The 13,253-nt window shown below is 54.9% G+C and overlaps 1 protein-coding gene across 1 annotated transcript; it reads right to left on the bottom strand.

Annotated features, from left to right (window-relative positions):
- Nucleotides 1-5,748: 5,748 nt before the first annotated feature.
- TCF15 (transcription factor 15) lies at nucleotides 5,749-11,813 on the bottom strand. The gene is made up of 2 exons (XM_027622948.1): nucleotides 11,231-11,813; nucleotides 5,749-6,240 (listed from the first exon to the last, which is right to left on the bottom strand). The coding sequence occupies exons 1-2, from the start codon at nucleotides 11,756-11,758 to the stop codon at nucleotides 6,166-6,168; spliced, it is 603 nt and encodes a 200-aa protein (XP_027478749.1). The 5' UTR covers nucleotides 11,759-11,813; the 3' UTR covers nucleotides 5,749-6,165.
- Nucleotides 11,814-13,253: the final 1,440 nt, after the last annotated feature.

Below are 13,253 nucleotides of genomic sequence, written 5' to 3'. Positions count from 1 at the left end.
GACATTGGGGATGTGCCTCGCCTGCTCTGGGCCTCAGTTTCCCCATTGGTGAACTGAAGGGCTCCAAGGAGATCAGCTCCAGAGGCCATTCCACTGAGAACCTCCAGGAGTCTGTGTTTGAGCCTCTCCAGGTCTGAGAGCATTGGCAATGCCACGGAGCCCATGGAAGATGCAGGCTCTGGGACCCCCCCCGACTTTGACTTCCTCAGTGCAGGCTGGGCCCCAGGCTCCTTTGGGCACACTGAGGCAGGGGTGCAACCTGGGCTGTGCGATGCCCTTTTCTGTCTTGCTCTGGAAGCCCGGGTTCACTTGGGTCCTATGGGACCAGATGCACACCTGATGAGGCTGTGTGGGGCAGTCCGGGCCCCTGGTTCAAATGCATTTGCTTACCAGCTTCCCTGTGACCTTGAGCAGATTCTTTAACTTCCCTGTACCTCAGTTTCTTAACTACAAAATGGGGCAATAGGGACATCTGGGTGGCTCAGTCAGGTCTGAGCTGAAGCGTCTGCCTTCGGCTCAGGTCATGACCCCAGGGTCCTGGGATCGAGCCCCGCATCGGGCTCCCTGCTCCGCAGGGAGTCTACTTCTCCCTCTCACTCTACGTGCCACTCCCCCTGCTTGTGCTTTCTCTGTCTCCGACAAATAAATAAAATCTTTATTAAAAAAATGATGCAATAATAGTACAGACTTGTCGAGTAGGCTATATGGATTAACTTAATGGAAAGCGCACAGACCAAGGACTGACACATAGCAGGCTTTCAAAAAAAATTAGGCATTTTTCCAAGTTTAGAGGCTCTGGGCATTAAGAAACGACAACTCCTAAATTCTATCAGCTTTCCCTCCTCCAAGGCTAGTCTGTCCCCATCTAGAAAGCCCTTCTGGTCCACCATGAGCGGACTGCCGAGATGAGGAAAACCAAGACCCAGAGAGGGGAAGATCCCGAGCCCAGGTCACACAGGAACAGCCGCTGGGCTAACCCAGGCCAGGGCTCCTGCTTTCCAGCCAGCTCACCCTCAGCACCGCCCCGGTTTCCAGGCCCTGTTGGCCTGCCCTCTGACCCTGGCCCCCTGGGAGCCTGATCCCAGGCCCGTGGGCTCTCCAAGTCTGGTCTGGATTAGATACGCTGAGAAGCAAACCTGGTCCCCCAGCAGGCTGCCGGGCGGGACCCGTGCTTACAGCTGCTGAGGCTCACAGGGACATAAATCATGGTGGCAGGAGGCTCGGGCACTGGGACCACCCTAGCCTCCCAAAGGGCATGGGGGCCTGGGAGTCACGGGCAGGGACACCTGGGTCCACCAGGGGTATTCTCTATCCTCAGTTGGAGAAGCTGAAGTGAGGGCGAGTCAGAGGGGGCCAGGAGACCATCTGGCAGGCCTCATATCCTCACGGGCTGAAGTGTCGACTTTGTTCTAACTTTCCATTCTGCAATCATTTCCAAACATCCAGGGAAGTGAATAGTGGTGCAGAGAACTCCAATATACCCTTTACCTGGACTCACCAAGTTTGAGCTGTTTGCCACATTGGCAGGATCTTTCCCTTGCTCACACACGTTTTTCCTGAACCATCCCAGAGTGTGGTCTCTACGTTATGTTCCTCTATCCCTCAGTGATACTTCGGGGTGTATTTCTTAAGCACAAGGATATCCTCTTACATAACCATACTGTTAGCAAATTCGGAAAATGGAACATTGCTACAGTACTTTTATCCAATCTATTGTTCTTATTCCGATTTTTTCACCTGTCTTCTCTAGCATATCCCTCCACAGTACGGGCTTCAGTTCGGGGTCACGTCCTGCATTTTGTTGTCCAGGTCTCAACTTTGGATATCCTATCCACAGCAGGAGATGCAGACATTCAACTTTACATGTATGTCCCATAAATTGATAGTTTTTTTTTTAAGATTTTATTTATTTGACAGAGAGAGACACAGCGAGAGAGGGAACACAAGCAGGGGGAGCAGGAGAGGGAGAAGCAGGCTTCCCGCGGAGCAGGGAGCCCGACGTGGGACTCGATCCCAGAACCCTGGGATCATGACCTGAGCCGAAGGCAGACGCTTAACACTAAGCCATCCAGGCGCCCAAACTGATAGTTTTGTAAATCCTCTATTTATTTATATTTTTTTAAAAAGATTTTATTTATTTGAGAGAGCTAGAAAGAGAGGACATGAGCAGGGGGAGGGGCAGGGGGAAGCAGACTCCCCGCTGAGCAGGGAGCCCGATGTGGGATTTGATCCTAGGGCCCCAGATCATGACCTGAGCCGTAGGCAGATGCTTCACTGACTGAGCCACCCAGGCGCCCCTGTAAACCCTCTATTTAATGTTCTCACGATAATGCATTTTATTTGTGACCGTGTGTGGGTGCTTAAGAGTTAACCTGCTAAATATACCACACATTTTTGGAATTCTGTTTTGTGGTGTTTCTTAATCTAACAGGAGCCTCATAAAATAGAAGCGGTTAGACCAACGAGGGGAGCTTATGCAGTGGAGGAGCCCTGCCTGGAGGAAGGGGGTGCTACATTCTCAGTCCTGCTCAGATCCCCAAACTGCACAACCGTGGCCCACTGCTGTACTTCTCTGGGCTTTGGTGTCCCTCATTGCCATGGGCAACGTCTTGAGGTCTTCCACCTGCAATTGCGAAATTAGGGAAGAGAGCCCTGTGTGGCACGGGGGGGTACCTGGGTTCCTAGGGACCCAGGAAGGCCAGGGACTCCCTGGGAGACCTGAGGGAGGCTGCTTCCTCTGGATTGGCTCAGTTCCCTCATTGTGAAGTGGCAGCCTCGGAGATCATTTTTGCGCCGATGCTCCTAGTGTCTAAGAAGTTTTGGGTAGAGAGCGCAACCTGAAATTTAAGCCTCCCCTTCAGGGTCCCAGGTGGTCTGGCTGAAGTTGGTCACCCCCTCAGCCCTGGGTTTCTCCTCCCTGAGCTCGTTACTCCTCTGGCTCCAAGGTGGCCCTCGCTCAGGGAGCCTTGGGGACCCTGGCTGGGCTGGCCCATCCTGAAGGTGGGAAGCATAGGTGTTGGGGGCAGGGATGTTGGGCAAATGCCCCCCAGAGGGACCGGTCTGTGGCTATGCCTCTCCCAAGTCTCATGTGTTGGGCTGGCCAGGCAGCTCATCAACGCTCAGACGGTAACTGTGTGCTACCCGGGAGTGAAGCTCAGTGAAGCCTGTAAGCGGCAAAGTGCATGAGATGGAGTACTAAGCAGCTGTGAACAAGTCCAAAGTGGCTCCGTACACGGAGGGCTTTTTTGTGTGTGCAGAACAGTGTGTGTGCAAGGCTGCTGCTTGCGTGGAAAAACAATGCCTTATGTGGCTTGCCTGTACATGCAAAGCCGGTTCCTGCAGGAATTCCTAAGACCCTGATGAACTGTAATTGTCTCGGAGATCTGCAACTGAGCGGCTGGGAAGGAAGGAGACGTACTGTTGCTTTATTCTCTTTTGTATCTCCTGAGCTAGGGACTCTGTAAGTGTATCCATTTCACAGGAACTACAATAGGAAGAACCTGGCATGAGGAGGAGTGCAAGAGGGACTCCCGGCCGTGCTCACGGCACTTCCTGGTCTGCACGCCGGGTACACGAGTGTGTGCGGCTTGTGAGAACTCACTGAGCTGTGCACTGTGCAGGTGTGCTGTCCTGTGCGTGAGTTATACTTCGGGGAAAAGCTGTAACTTAGTATGCTGTAAATGCTTGTTTCAGTGTCCGTTTTACAAAAACTCTGTAGGATTACAGTGTCGACTGTGGTTGTCTTTGGGATGGGTGCTATTTCTAGGGTCTTGCAGCGTTTAAATGTTTTACAATGAAAACAGAAGCAGAGAAACCGATAGATGCTTTTTCAGAACTAGAAATCAGGACAGAGCACTTTTGGAAGGACACACAGGAAAGTGCTAGCAGCCGCTGCCTTTGGGGAAGAGATTACTGACCCCGAGCAGAAATGGTCTATTAGAAACTATTTAACAAGGCACACAGATAATTCTCATTCTGTCCCAGCTATTCTTGCTGGTTAGAGACGGGCCCAGGGAGGCCCGGGGTGGAGGTTGAGCGATTTCTCTGGGGTCACTCAGCAAAGCTGGGGGCAGAAGTGGGCCTCCAGCCACGAGCACCCAAGGGCCTGCTCTGTCCCCACTCCCGGGTTTCCTGCCATTGACAAGTCACAGTCCTTTCCTATGGCTTTGCCAGGGGCTGCCTGGCCCTGGGGAGACACAGGGAGTACAATGTGCTTTCCTAATTAGCTCCCCCCGGGGGACGCACGACTACACGGGGGCAGGATAGGCAAGCCCCGTGTCCCTGAAACACCGGGGACAGGCGTGGAGGGTGCAGGGAAAGCTCTCCCAGGCTGGACCTCAGCCCCTCGGGGCCCTCCTTCCTGCACTTCTCATACCAAAGAGGTTAAATGTGGTGGTTTCGCGGCCACTCCAACCTGGGCTGACCCCCTTACTCTCCTGGGGCCTCGGGTTTTGTCTGTGAGGCAGACGGGGGTGGGTCTGGCTCACCACTGTGGTGTCTGGCGCAGCGCCTGGCATGGAGAGTGTGCTCAGTAATCTGTTGATCTGCAAAACGGGCAGCCCCACTTCAGGCTCAGTCAAAAGGTCAAATGCAGAGCAGAGTGGATACAAGCGTGGACTCTGGCCAGGCGTCCGTCAGTAAACACTAATTAAAAGTGTTTGTTAAATTCATTTTTCAAATAGGCATGAGTATACCCAGAGGCAAGGGCTCTGTCGCCTCACCTGGCCCCACTGTCTGCCTTGCCTTCCTTCCCCCCAGCCTCCTGAGCCTCTGATGCTGGCCTCACAGGGACTGTCCCAGCTGGAGAGCCAAGGGCACTTGGCTGCACTGCCCAGCTGTCCCCGTCACCAATGTGGCTGAATCTGTGAGATGGGGAGACACCAGCCCTCACCTTGCAGGCCTGCTGGAGAAGAATTGGGGCCTTGGGGGGGCTGGCACCCCAGTGGGGCATCTCTGAGGTAAGGGAAGGCTTTGGGGGTGGACAGACCTCACCTCATCATCCTGCCACATGCCTTTGAGGGGGGGTCACTGCTCCTCCAAATCATCTCAGCTAAAACAGGGGTAAGAACATCCCGTTAGTGCATTTGCTTGCACGTTTGGGAACTGCATGCCTACACAGCCCTGTCTGTGAAAACACGGAGAAGGGACGGGTTACGGTAGAGAACATTCATCAAGTGGAACACACAGCCACTAAAGGGACAAGGCCACTCTTTACCTTTGTGTGCTGACTTGGGATGACAATTGACTTAGGTCAGGGAGAGACTGCAAGGGGCAGGAAGCATGGACAATGCGCTACTGTTTGTGTAAAGAGTGGGAGAAAGTTAGCATATACATATGTTTCTGTCCTTGCTTGGTTATTCATAGGGAATGGGACAAAATCTGGGAATGGGACAGATCACAAAATCTGGTGACTGAGGCTGCCTGCAGGGAGAGCTGGCGGCTGGAGGGCACGAGGAATGGAAGCTTTACCATATTTCCTCTTGTACCTCTTGAAGTTTGAACCATGTGGATAAATATATTCCTTATTCAAAAATAAATAAAATTAAGATTTCTTGACCAACCGCATCAGACAGCTAAGGGCTGTTCAAGAAGACTGCTGTGAAGTCTGGTTATCTTGACTCCTGGAGATGGGTCCTCCTGCCCTCCCCCCAGCCCTACCTCCTCCAGGGTAGAGGGCAGCACCTGTGACATCTGGGCCTCTGCACAGTCTAGGAGAGGGGCCACCTCTGACCTCTGATGTCCCTAGTTACCGCCCCCCTCCCCGGTCTTTAGCTGGGAACATCTTTTATTTAAAAATACTTTTTTATTTTAAACCCACCAATTCTCTCTCTCTCTCACATACACACACACACACCCACACTCATTCACAGATATGCACACATCCTCTGTCACCAACAGTCTTTGTTCTTCCAAAAGTTCAGCCTTGTCTCTGACTGGCCAGGTCTGGGGCTGGCTGGCTGGGTCCTCACAGCTCTCTGGGGGTGCGGTGGAGATGTCCCAGGGAACCTGCCCACAGGGTCATGGGCCCAGACCATTGTCCCCTGTTCCCAACACGAAAGAGGTGTGGGTTGGGCTCCTGGGGTCTTCTCCCCTATTTAACCAGTGGCTGGCCTCTGGCCTCCTTCTCCAGGGTCCTGCTTGGAACAAATGCCAAGGGGTCTAGGCTCATCTCCGCGGCACTCGGAGGGGGGCCACCCCCCTCACCTTCAAGCAGCTGCCCCCCAGGTCACGACGGCCACCCTGCAAGAGGGAAGAAAGAGAAAGTTCGATCAGGTCCCCATGCACACTGGAACTAACCTCTGTGTCCAGCAACAGGGGACTTGATAAATAAATCACAGCCACACAATACGGTTCTCCACCTCAGAAGGCCAAAGAGACTCTCCAGGACTGACAGGGAATGATGGAGAGATAGCTGCATTGAAGGACAAAAGCAAGAACTGAGTGAACGTTCCTGTGTGCTGAGATGTCTCGAGAGAAGGGCACGTGGGAAGTTGCTAACGGGCTTCCCCGGAGGAGAGGGATATCACGAGGAGGAGGCATGACGGGTGCGAGGGAGGCTCTTTTTTTCTTTTTTTTAATGCTATGTACTTTTTTACCCTTTTCATTTCTTGTAATTTCATTTCACATAATTTGTTGCTTTTTAAAAAAAAAATCCACTACATTTTAAATCATGGTATTTTATATTAAAGGGCAAAACAAACGAAGCCCACAGTGGTCCTCCCCACGGCCTGACGGTATGCCCAGGGGCTTACCCACCAACCTTCAAAAGCAGATTCTGGCTTTCTGGCCTCCCTGCCTTCATTCAGGGTGTCCTCTCTGCCAGGAATAAGCACTCTGGTCCCGTCTCCCCGGGAAGGTTTCTCTATTCCTGCCATTACCCAGCACTTCCGGGTACATATCACCAGGAGAAAACTTAGGAGGGGAAGACAGGGTCTCTTTTTGTTCCCCCATCAGGCTGGGGGCTGAGAGAGGGGTAGGCAAAAGTTGTCCACTCCGTAGCCCCAAGTTGCAGCCCTGAGCCCAACATGAGCAGGTGTGGACTACTGCGGCTTGAATCTGTGGTGCCCACTGGAAGATGAGCTCACGGTGGCACCCCTGAAGCCACCCATCCCTCAGCCCGCAGGGCCCATCCCTACCCGGTGGTCTGAGGTCTGACGTGGGGGTATCGTCCTCACTGTAACCCAGCGAGGTCACAGACATTAGAGCACCCCTCTGTTGAGGCCTCCAACCGTGGAATGTTGTTGGTAAAAAAGCTGGGTTAGAAATCTGTGTTGTCGGGTGCCTGGGTGGCTCAGTTGGTTAAGCGACTGCCTTCGGCTCAGGTCATGATCCTGGAGTCCTGCGATCGAGTCCCACATTGGGCTTCCTGCTCAGCAGGGAGTCTGCTTCTCCCTCTGACCCTCTTCCCTCTCGTGCTTTCTATCTCTCATTCTCTTTCTCAAATAAATAAATAAAATATTAAAAAAAAAAAAGAAATCTGTGTTGTCCAACAGTCTGTCCTGCTTCCAGGACCCTACTGGTGTCTGAAATCCCACTGTCAACGCTCGCCCCACCAGCCCGGCTAGGAGATGATAGGACAGGCGTCTTTCTCAGCCATCTAGAGAAAGAGCCAAGCATCTGGGAGCTCTGCCCCCTGCCCCCTCCGCCCTGGGCCCAGGTTGGGGCAGATCCATCCAGATGTGAGCCCAACCTCCCTCGAGGCTCTCTGGGCCCAGGGACAACGTGTTCATTCACAGGCAGGGCTATTTTGAGGGCTGAGGCCACAGTCCCAGCAGAGCCTGGGGCTTAGGCTTCTCAGACAAATCTGGCAGGAATGGCTGGGAAGGGGGGACAGGCGTGCGGGGGAGGGGGTGTAATGTTGGGGGATAAGAAAATCCGCCTCCCACTCTTTCACTGGATGACCTCAGGGGCAGGGGGAGCCACCTCTCCGCCAAGTCGGCAGTCATCGGGAGACCCCGGTCTCAGGCTAATGCTGGGACTGTTCATCTCTCTGAGCTTCAGTGTCCTCATCTATGAAATGGGGACAAAATGATTCTACTGCCACCCCAGGGTGCAGGCTATTGCAAATGCAGCTGTGAAAGAGGTTTGCAGACTGCCAAAAGCACTTAGACGGGGCCCTGACTAGGCCCCAGCTTCTCCGTCCCCTAGGAACTCAGCGCCCAGGGCTCTGGGAAGGACCGTGATTAGGATTAGTCGGGCTTGAGTGAAACAGATCTGGGCTTCGATCGCTGCTTTGCCACGGACTACCCGTCGGACCTCGGGCAGGTGACTTCACCCCACTGAGCCCGTCTCCCCACACAGTAAAGTGGAGTTACTGTGAGGATTATCCGTGCTCAGCTAGGTAAAGCCTGTAGCACAGTGTCAGGCACGTAGTAAGTGTTCAATAGATGTTCACAAGATTATTATCAGCATCATCCAGTAATGGGGCCTCCTTGCTCCCCCCCAATCCTCTGTGCCATGTCCGCTCTTGAGCTGTGTACACCAACTGGGGAGGGGGCCTTACAAGATGATCCTACCCAACTCCACCCCCAGGTGACAAAGGGGGAAATGGTAGAGACAACCCCCCTTCTATCTCCCACTTGCTATTTCTGCCACAGAGGACCACACTTAACCCCTCCTTAGACAGAAAGATACTACAGAGAGCATGGTGGTCCCTAGTGACCCCGTCCTCAGACCAGCCATGTGGGAGGGAGGCGGGGGTGGCTCAGAGTAAAGCAACAGAGTCTGGGCCTTGGAGCTCTCTGGCCCCCAAAGCTCAGAAGGAAGCCCCCGCCGTGGCTCCGTGAGAGAGTCAGTTTTCTCTCAGTTGAGTCTTCAAGGGGCCAGAGCTGGCCAGGATCGCCCCTCTCGCCTACTCCCAGAGGAGCCTGTGGGGGTGAGCATGGCTTCTGCAGCCAAATTTGGCTAGGTTCTTGGTCCTGTAGATGGATCGTGGGGAAACAGCCAGACGCAGGCGAGTGAGTCCCTGTGAGCCATGGAACGGGCTGAAACCGGCAGAGAAGGCCCCCCACCCTGCCCTGCTGTCGGTGTGGGCACATGGCAGACACACCTTCTCCCCCACGCCTGCACGTACAGCTCCCCAGTTCCCCACCCTCTCTCCCTCCGCCAATAACCTTTCCCACTTCCCAATCGGGCAGGCCTGAGTTCAAATCCTCACTTCATCACGGGCAGCATCTCTGAACCAGCGACAGTATCTCTAAGCAGGTGGGGGTCACCAGAGCACCTCTTGCCCTCATTGCCCCTGAGGGGTTTTAACCAGAATGTGTGAAGAGTGCTTAGCACAGGAAATCAGTGCCCATCAAGACTGCCTCCCCTCTGTGCTCTGCCACCTTCAATGTCTTCCCCTTTCCTTCTCTATATCATTTTCCTGATGCCAACTCTTGGGGTACCCGTTCCTAAAACACCTTTCCCTATCCACTCATCTGCCTGCCTCTGTTGCTAAGCATGTGTCAGGAATTCAGCCCCTGGCTGGGGCTTCCTCTGGGCTCCCACAGTCCCTTGGTGCTCTGCCTCCCCACCATGAGACTGCGGCATCCCTGTCTTCATCCCCATCCCCTTACCCTGGCCCTGGGAGTTCCTGACTGTGGTGGGTGGGGCCCCACAACCTGCTTCTCTGGAAATGTTCTCAGAGCCAACACAAGGCAACTATTGGGTAAATAAGGTTGGCTGAACTGAAGGAACAGGTGAAGGGCAGTCAGAGGGTTATCACTGAGGGCCCAGCCAGCCCTTTACAACCCAGGTTGGGTGCATGAAGGCCCACCTGGCTTCCCCACATGGCCTGGAACATGGGCCGGGGCCTACAGCTGGGAGCAGCAGGGTACAAGTCAGACAGAGCCTAAGACGACTGACTCAGGGAATCTGAAGCAGCCATGGGGGTGAGAGGCCAGGCTGGGAGTCTGATGAGTCAGAAGACGATGGTCTGGGGCCAGGACGCAGATGCTTCCCCAGGACAGAGTAAAGCAGGGGACCTAGAGCAGCTGTAAGAACCAAAGAATGGGGACTCAGAGACCTGACTCCAATCCCCCATGTCCTTTCACTTTCCAAAAGACTGTGGGCCAGTCAGGGACTCCCCCGGTCTCAGTATCTCCAGATGTAAATGCTAGCTGCTGGAATCCAAAGGTGTCACGCAGACCAGCTTCCCTACTGTAGGAGAAGGCCAGGACAAGAGAGAGAAATGTGGGGGATGAAGCCGACTCCTTGGGGCCTAAGCGGGAGGAGAACCCGCTTCCAACCAGGAGAGCCCCCTTTCCTTTTTTTTTTTTTATTTTAAAGATTTATTTATTTGACAGAGAAAGAGAGACAGCAAGAGAGGGAACACAAGCAGGGCGAGTGGGAGAGAAACAGACTTCTCGCGGAGCAGGGAGCCCGATGTGGGGGCTCGATCCCAGGACCCTGGGATCATAACCTGAGCCGAAGGCAGACGCTTAACAACTGAGCCACCTAGGCGTCCCTTTCAACCTCGGCAGCTACTCAACCCCATCTGCCCCATACCGGGCTGGTTCTCATCCTTATCTGGAACACCACAGGAGCTCAGCTCCAGCTCCATCCAGCTGACTCAACAGTGACCTCGGCCCCACACTCTATCCCTTTTGGGGAGACCCCCTTCCTCACTCCTACTGCTCATTAGCTGGCTACCTCAGACTTTTAGTTGGGGATAGGTGTCTCCTTTTCTTCTCAATCTCCTGCCAAGTCTTAGGATGGCGGACAATTATTTTACTGGTAGGGGTAGTTCATGGCAACGCGGACCAGCAAGCAACAGAACCTGCGTTGTGGCTTCCCAGGTGAGCAAATGTGGGCATGCGATCACAACCCCCCGAGCCTCAGATCCTCATCAGTGATAAAACGGGCAGAATAACTACCTGCCTGGGGGTTCTTGTGAGGGTAAAAGAGGAGGAGGAACGCACCTCGCGCATGGGATGAACTTAATAAAATGATGGCCTAACTATTTTCTCACGCTCTTTCCCCAGCACACCTTCACTTAAAGGGGTGTCCTTCAATGAGCAATCTCCGTTCTCTGGGCTTTCCCGTACCACTTCTGTTTGGGGGACTTTGGGTGAGTGGTTCTGTTCCACACAAATCCTGGGCTTGGAGCGCCACAGCCACCGACGAACTTCCTGTCGCTTTCCCCTCTCTTCACTGGGGTCTCTGCTCCTCTTCTGCTTCCCTAGGAGGCCCCGTCCCCCGCCAACCCCTGACCCGCGGCTACAGTCCTGGGGCTCCGCGCACTCACCCCTTTGCGCTGGTTGCTGAGGCAGAAGGTGCAGATGGAGCGCGGCTGGCGGCCGCCGTCGGGGGCGGCGGGGACCGCGCTCTTGGCACTGCCGGCAGCACGGAAGCACGGCTGCCCGTCGTCGGCCGCGTCGCCCAGCAGCAGCACGTTGGCCAGGTGCGCGATGTAGCTGGACGCCAGGCGTAGCGTCTCGATCTTGGACAGCTTGCGGTCCACCGGCTCGGTGGGGATGAGCGTGCGCAGCGCCGTGAAGGCCGTGTTTACGCTCTGCGTGCGGTCCCGCTCCCGCGCGTTGGCCGCCTGCCGCTGTCGCACCACCACCACGGGGCCCGCGCCGCCGCCGCCGCCGCCCGCCCGCCGCCCGCCCCCGGGGCCCGGGCCGCGCCGCGCCGCCTCCAGGCCCTCACAGCAGCCGAACGACTGGTCGGACGCGTCGCTCTCGCTGCGGTTCTCCTCATCCTCGCTCAGCAGCCGCACGTCCGGGTACAGCACGTGCGCGCCGACGGGGCGCAGCAGCGCGAACGCCATGGGCGCCCGGCAGCGTCCCTCGGTGCGCCGCGTCCCAGCGTCTGCCGCGCCCCGCCGTGCGCTCCCGCGCGCTCCCACGGCACCGCAGGCCGCAGCCTTATAGCCGGGGAGGGGCCAATCACGAGGCCGCCCCGGTGGGGGCGGAGGCCGCCGCTCTGGCCAATGGGGAGGCGCCCCTCGCGCCCCGGCCAATGGCGAAGCGCCCACCGCCCCCGTTCCCCAGGTTGAAAGCAGCCCGGGAGCTAGGGGGCCCGCCCTGAAGACTCCAGTGCGCGCAGGCGAGTGGGGCAAGTGTCTGGGGGGTCTGGGTGGCTGGGGGCGTGTGTGTGCGTGTGTGTGTGTGCGTGTGTGTGTGTGTATGTGTGCAGATCTGGACTCTTTATCTTAGGTCTAGACCATCAGGGAGACTCTCATGGCTTCAGTTTCCTCGTTCGGAAAGAGGATTGCAGAGAAACCAGCTCGGGGTTTTCCCGCCGCCACGTTCTGATACTGTGGTTCTGCAGCTTTCTTGTGTGTAAGAATTAGGGAAGGGGGCTGTTGGCATGACAGATTCCCGGGTTCCTCCCGTTCTGATTCAGCAGGTCTGGAACGGGGCCCAGGAATCTGCATTAGGTTGGTGTCCATGGAGAACACTTAGAGAAACACTAATCTTTCCAAATAAGGATTCCACAGTGTCACATCCTCACAGCAAACTTAAAAAAAAAAAAAAGGCAAACAAAAACAACACACACAAACCAATACTTCAATCATTCATCTATTCATGTAACAAATATTTCTTGGGTCCCTGTTATGTCAGGAATGGTTTTAGGTCTGAGAACAGGAAGGTGACAGACTCTTTGCCCTCATGGAATTGACATTTTGGTTGAGGTCCTACTGTGTGCCAGCCACCGTGCTGGGTACTTTACTGATCTTTACTGCTCCCTGCTGAAGTTGTGGGGGAGTATCCCCGATTTACAGATGAGAGAGCTCTAGCCTTCAGTCTTACAAGGGGTGAGTGGAGGCATTAGCCCCAGCCTGTTTGACTTCACTATCACTCTGTCCCACTAACCTCCACCACCAATAAAACACAAATTGCTTTCCTGTACTCTCCACAATTCCACCCTGGCTCCAAATCCATGCCCCGCCTCCCTCCTCGGAATGCCACCACAGAGAGAGGGAGAGAGGTGTGACTGTCTTTCCCCATTGCTTGCCTTCCTTCCTACCTCTCCTTCCTTCCTTCCTTCCTTCCTTCCTTCCTTCCTTCCTTCCTTCCTTCCTTCCTTCCTTCCTTCCTTCGGGAAACCTTAGATTGTTGAGTCTGACATGTTCTCCTTCTCAGGGGCCCTGGGAAGAATTACTGAACTGTTGAAGGCAGCTGGGGTTCCCACACTGTGCCCTCTTCCCAGATCCATCCTGGGGACTGGCCCAACCTGTATCCCTAGGCTTTGAAAATAAATTTCTCTTCAATCTGAACGCATCTATGTGGTAGAGAGGGCACAGGGAGTGAAGGTGAAGG

The sequence above is a fragment of the Zalophus californianus genome, chromosome 8, assembly GCF_009762305.2.
Source record: "Zalophus californianus isolate mZalCal1 chromosome 8, mZalCal1.pri.v2, whole genome shotgun sequence".
NCBI lineage: Eukaryota > Metazoa > Chordata > Mammalia > Carnivora > Otariidae > Zalophus > Zalophus californianus.
Note: the sequence above shows the minus strand (reverse complement) of the source record. Positions and strands in the feature narration are given on the sequence as shown.

Coding starts and splice junctions, on each gene's coding strand:
- TCF15 (XM_027622948.1), bottom strand. CDS start 11,758: ATGGCGTTCGCGCTGCTGCGCCCCGTCGGCGCGCACGTGCTGTACCCG. Junction 6,241..11,230: donor TCAGCAACCAGCGCAAAGGG/GTGAGTGCGCGG, acceptor TCCCTCTTGCAG/GGTGGCCGTCGTGACCTGGG.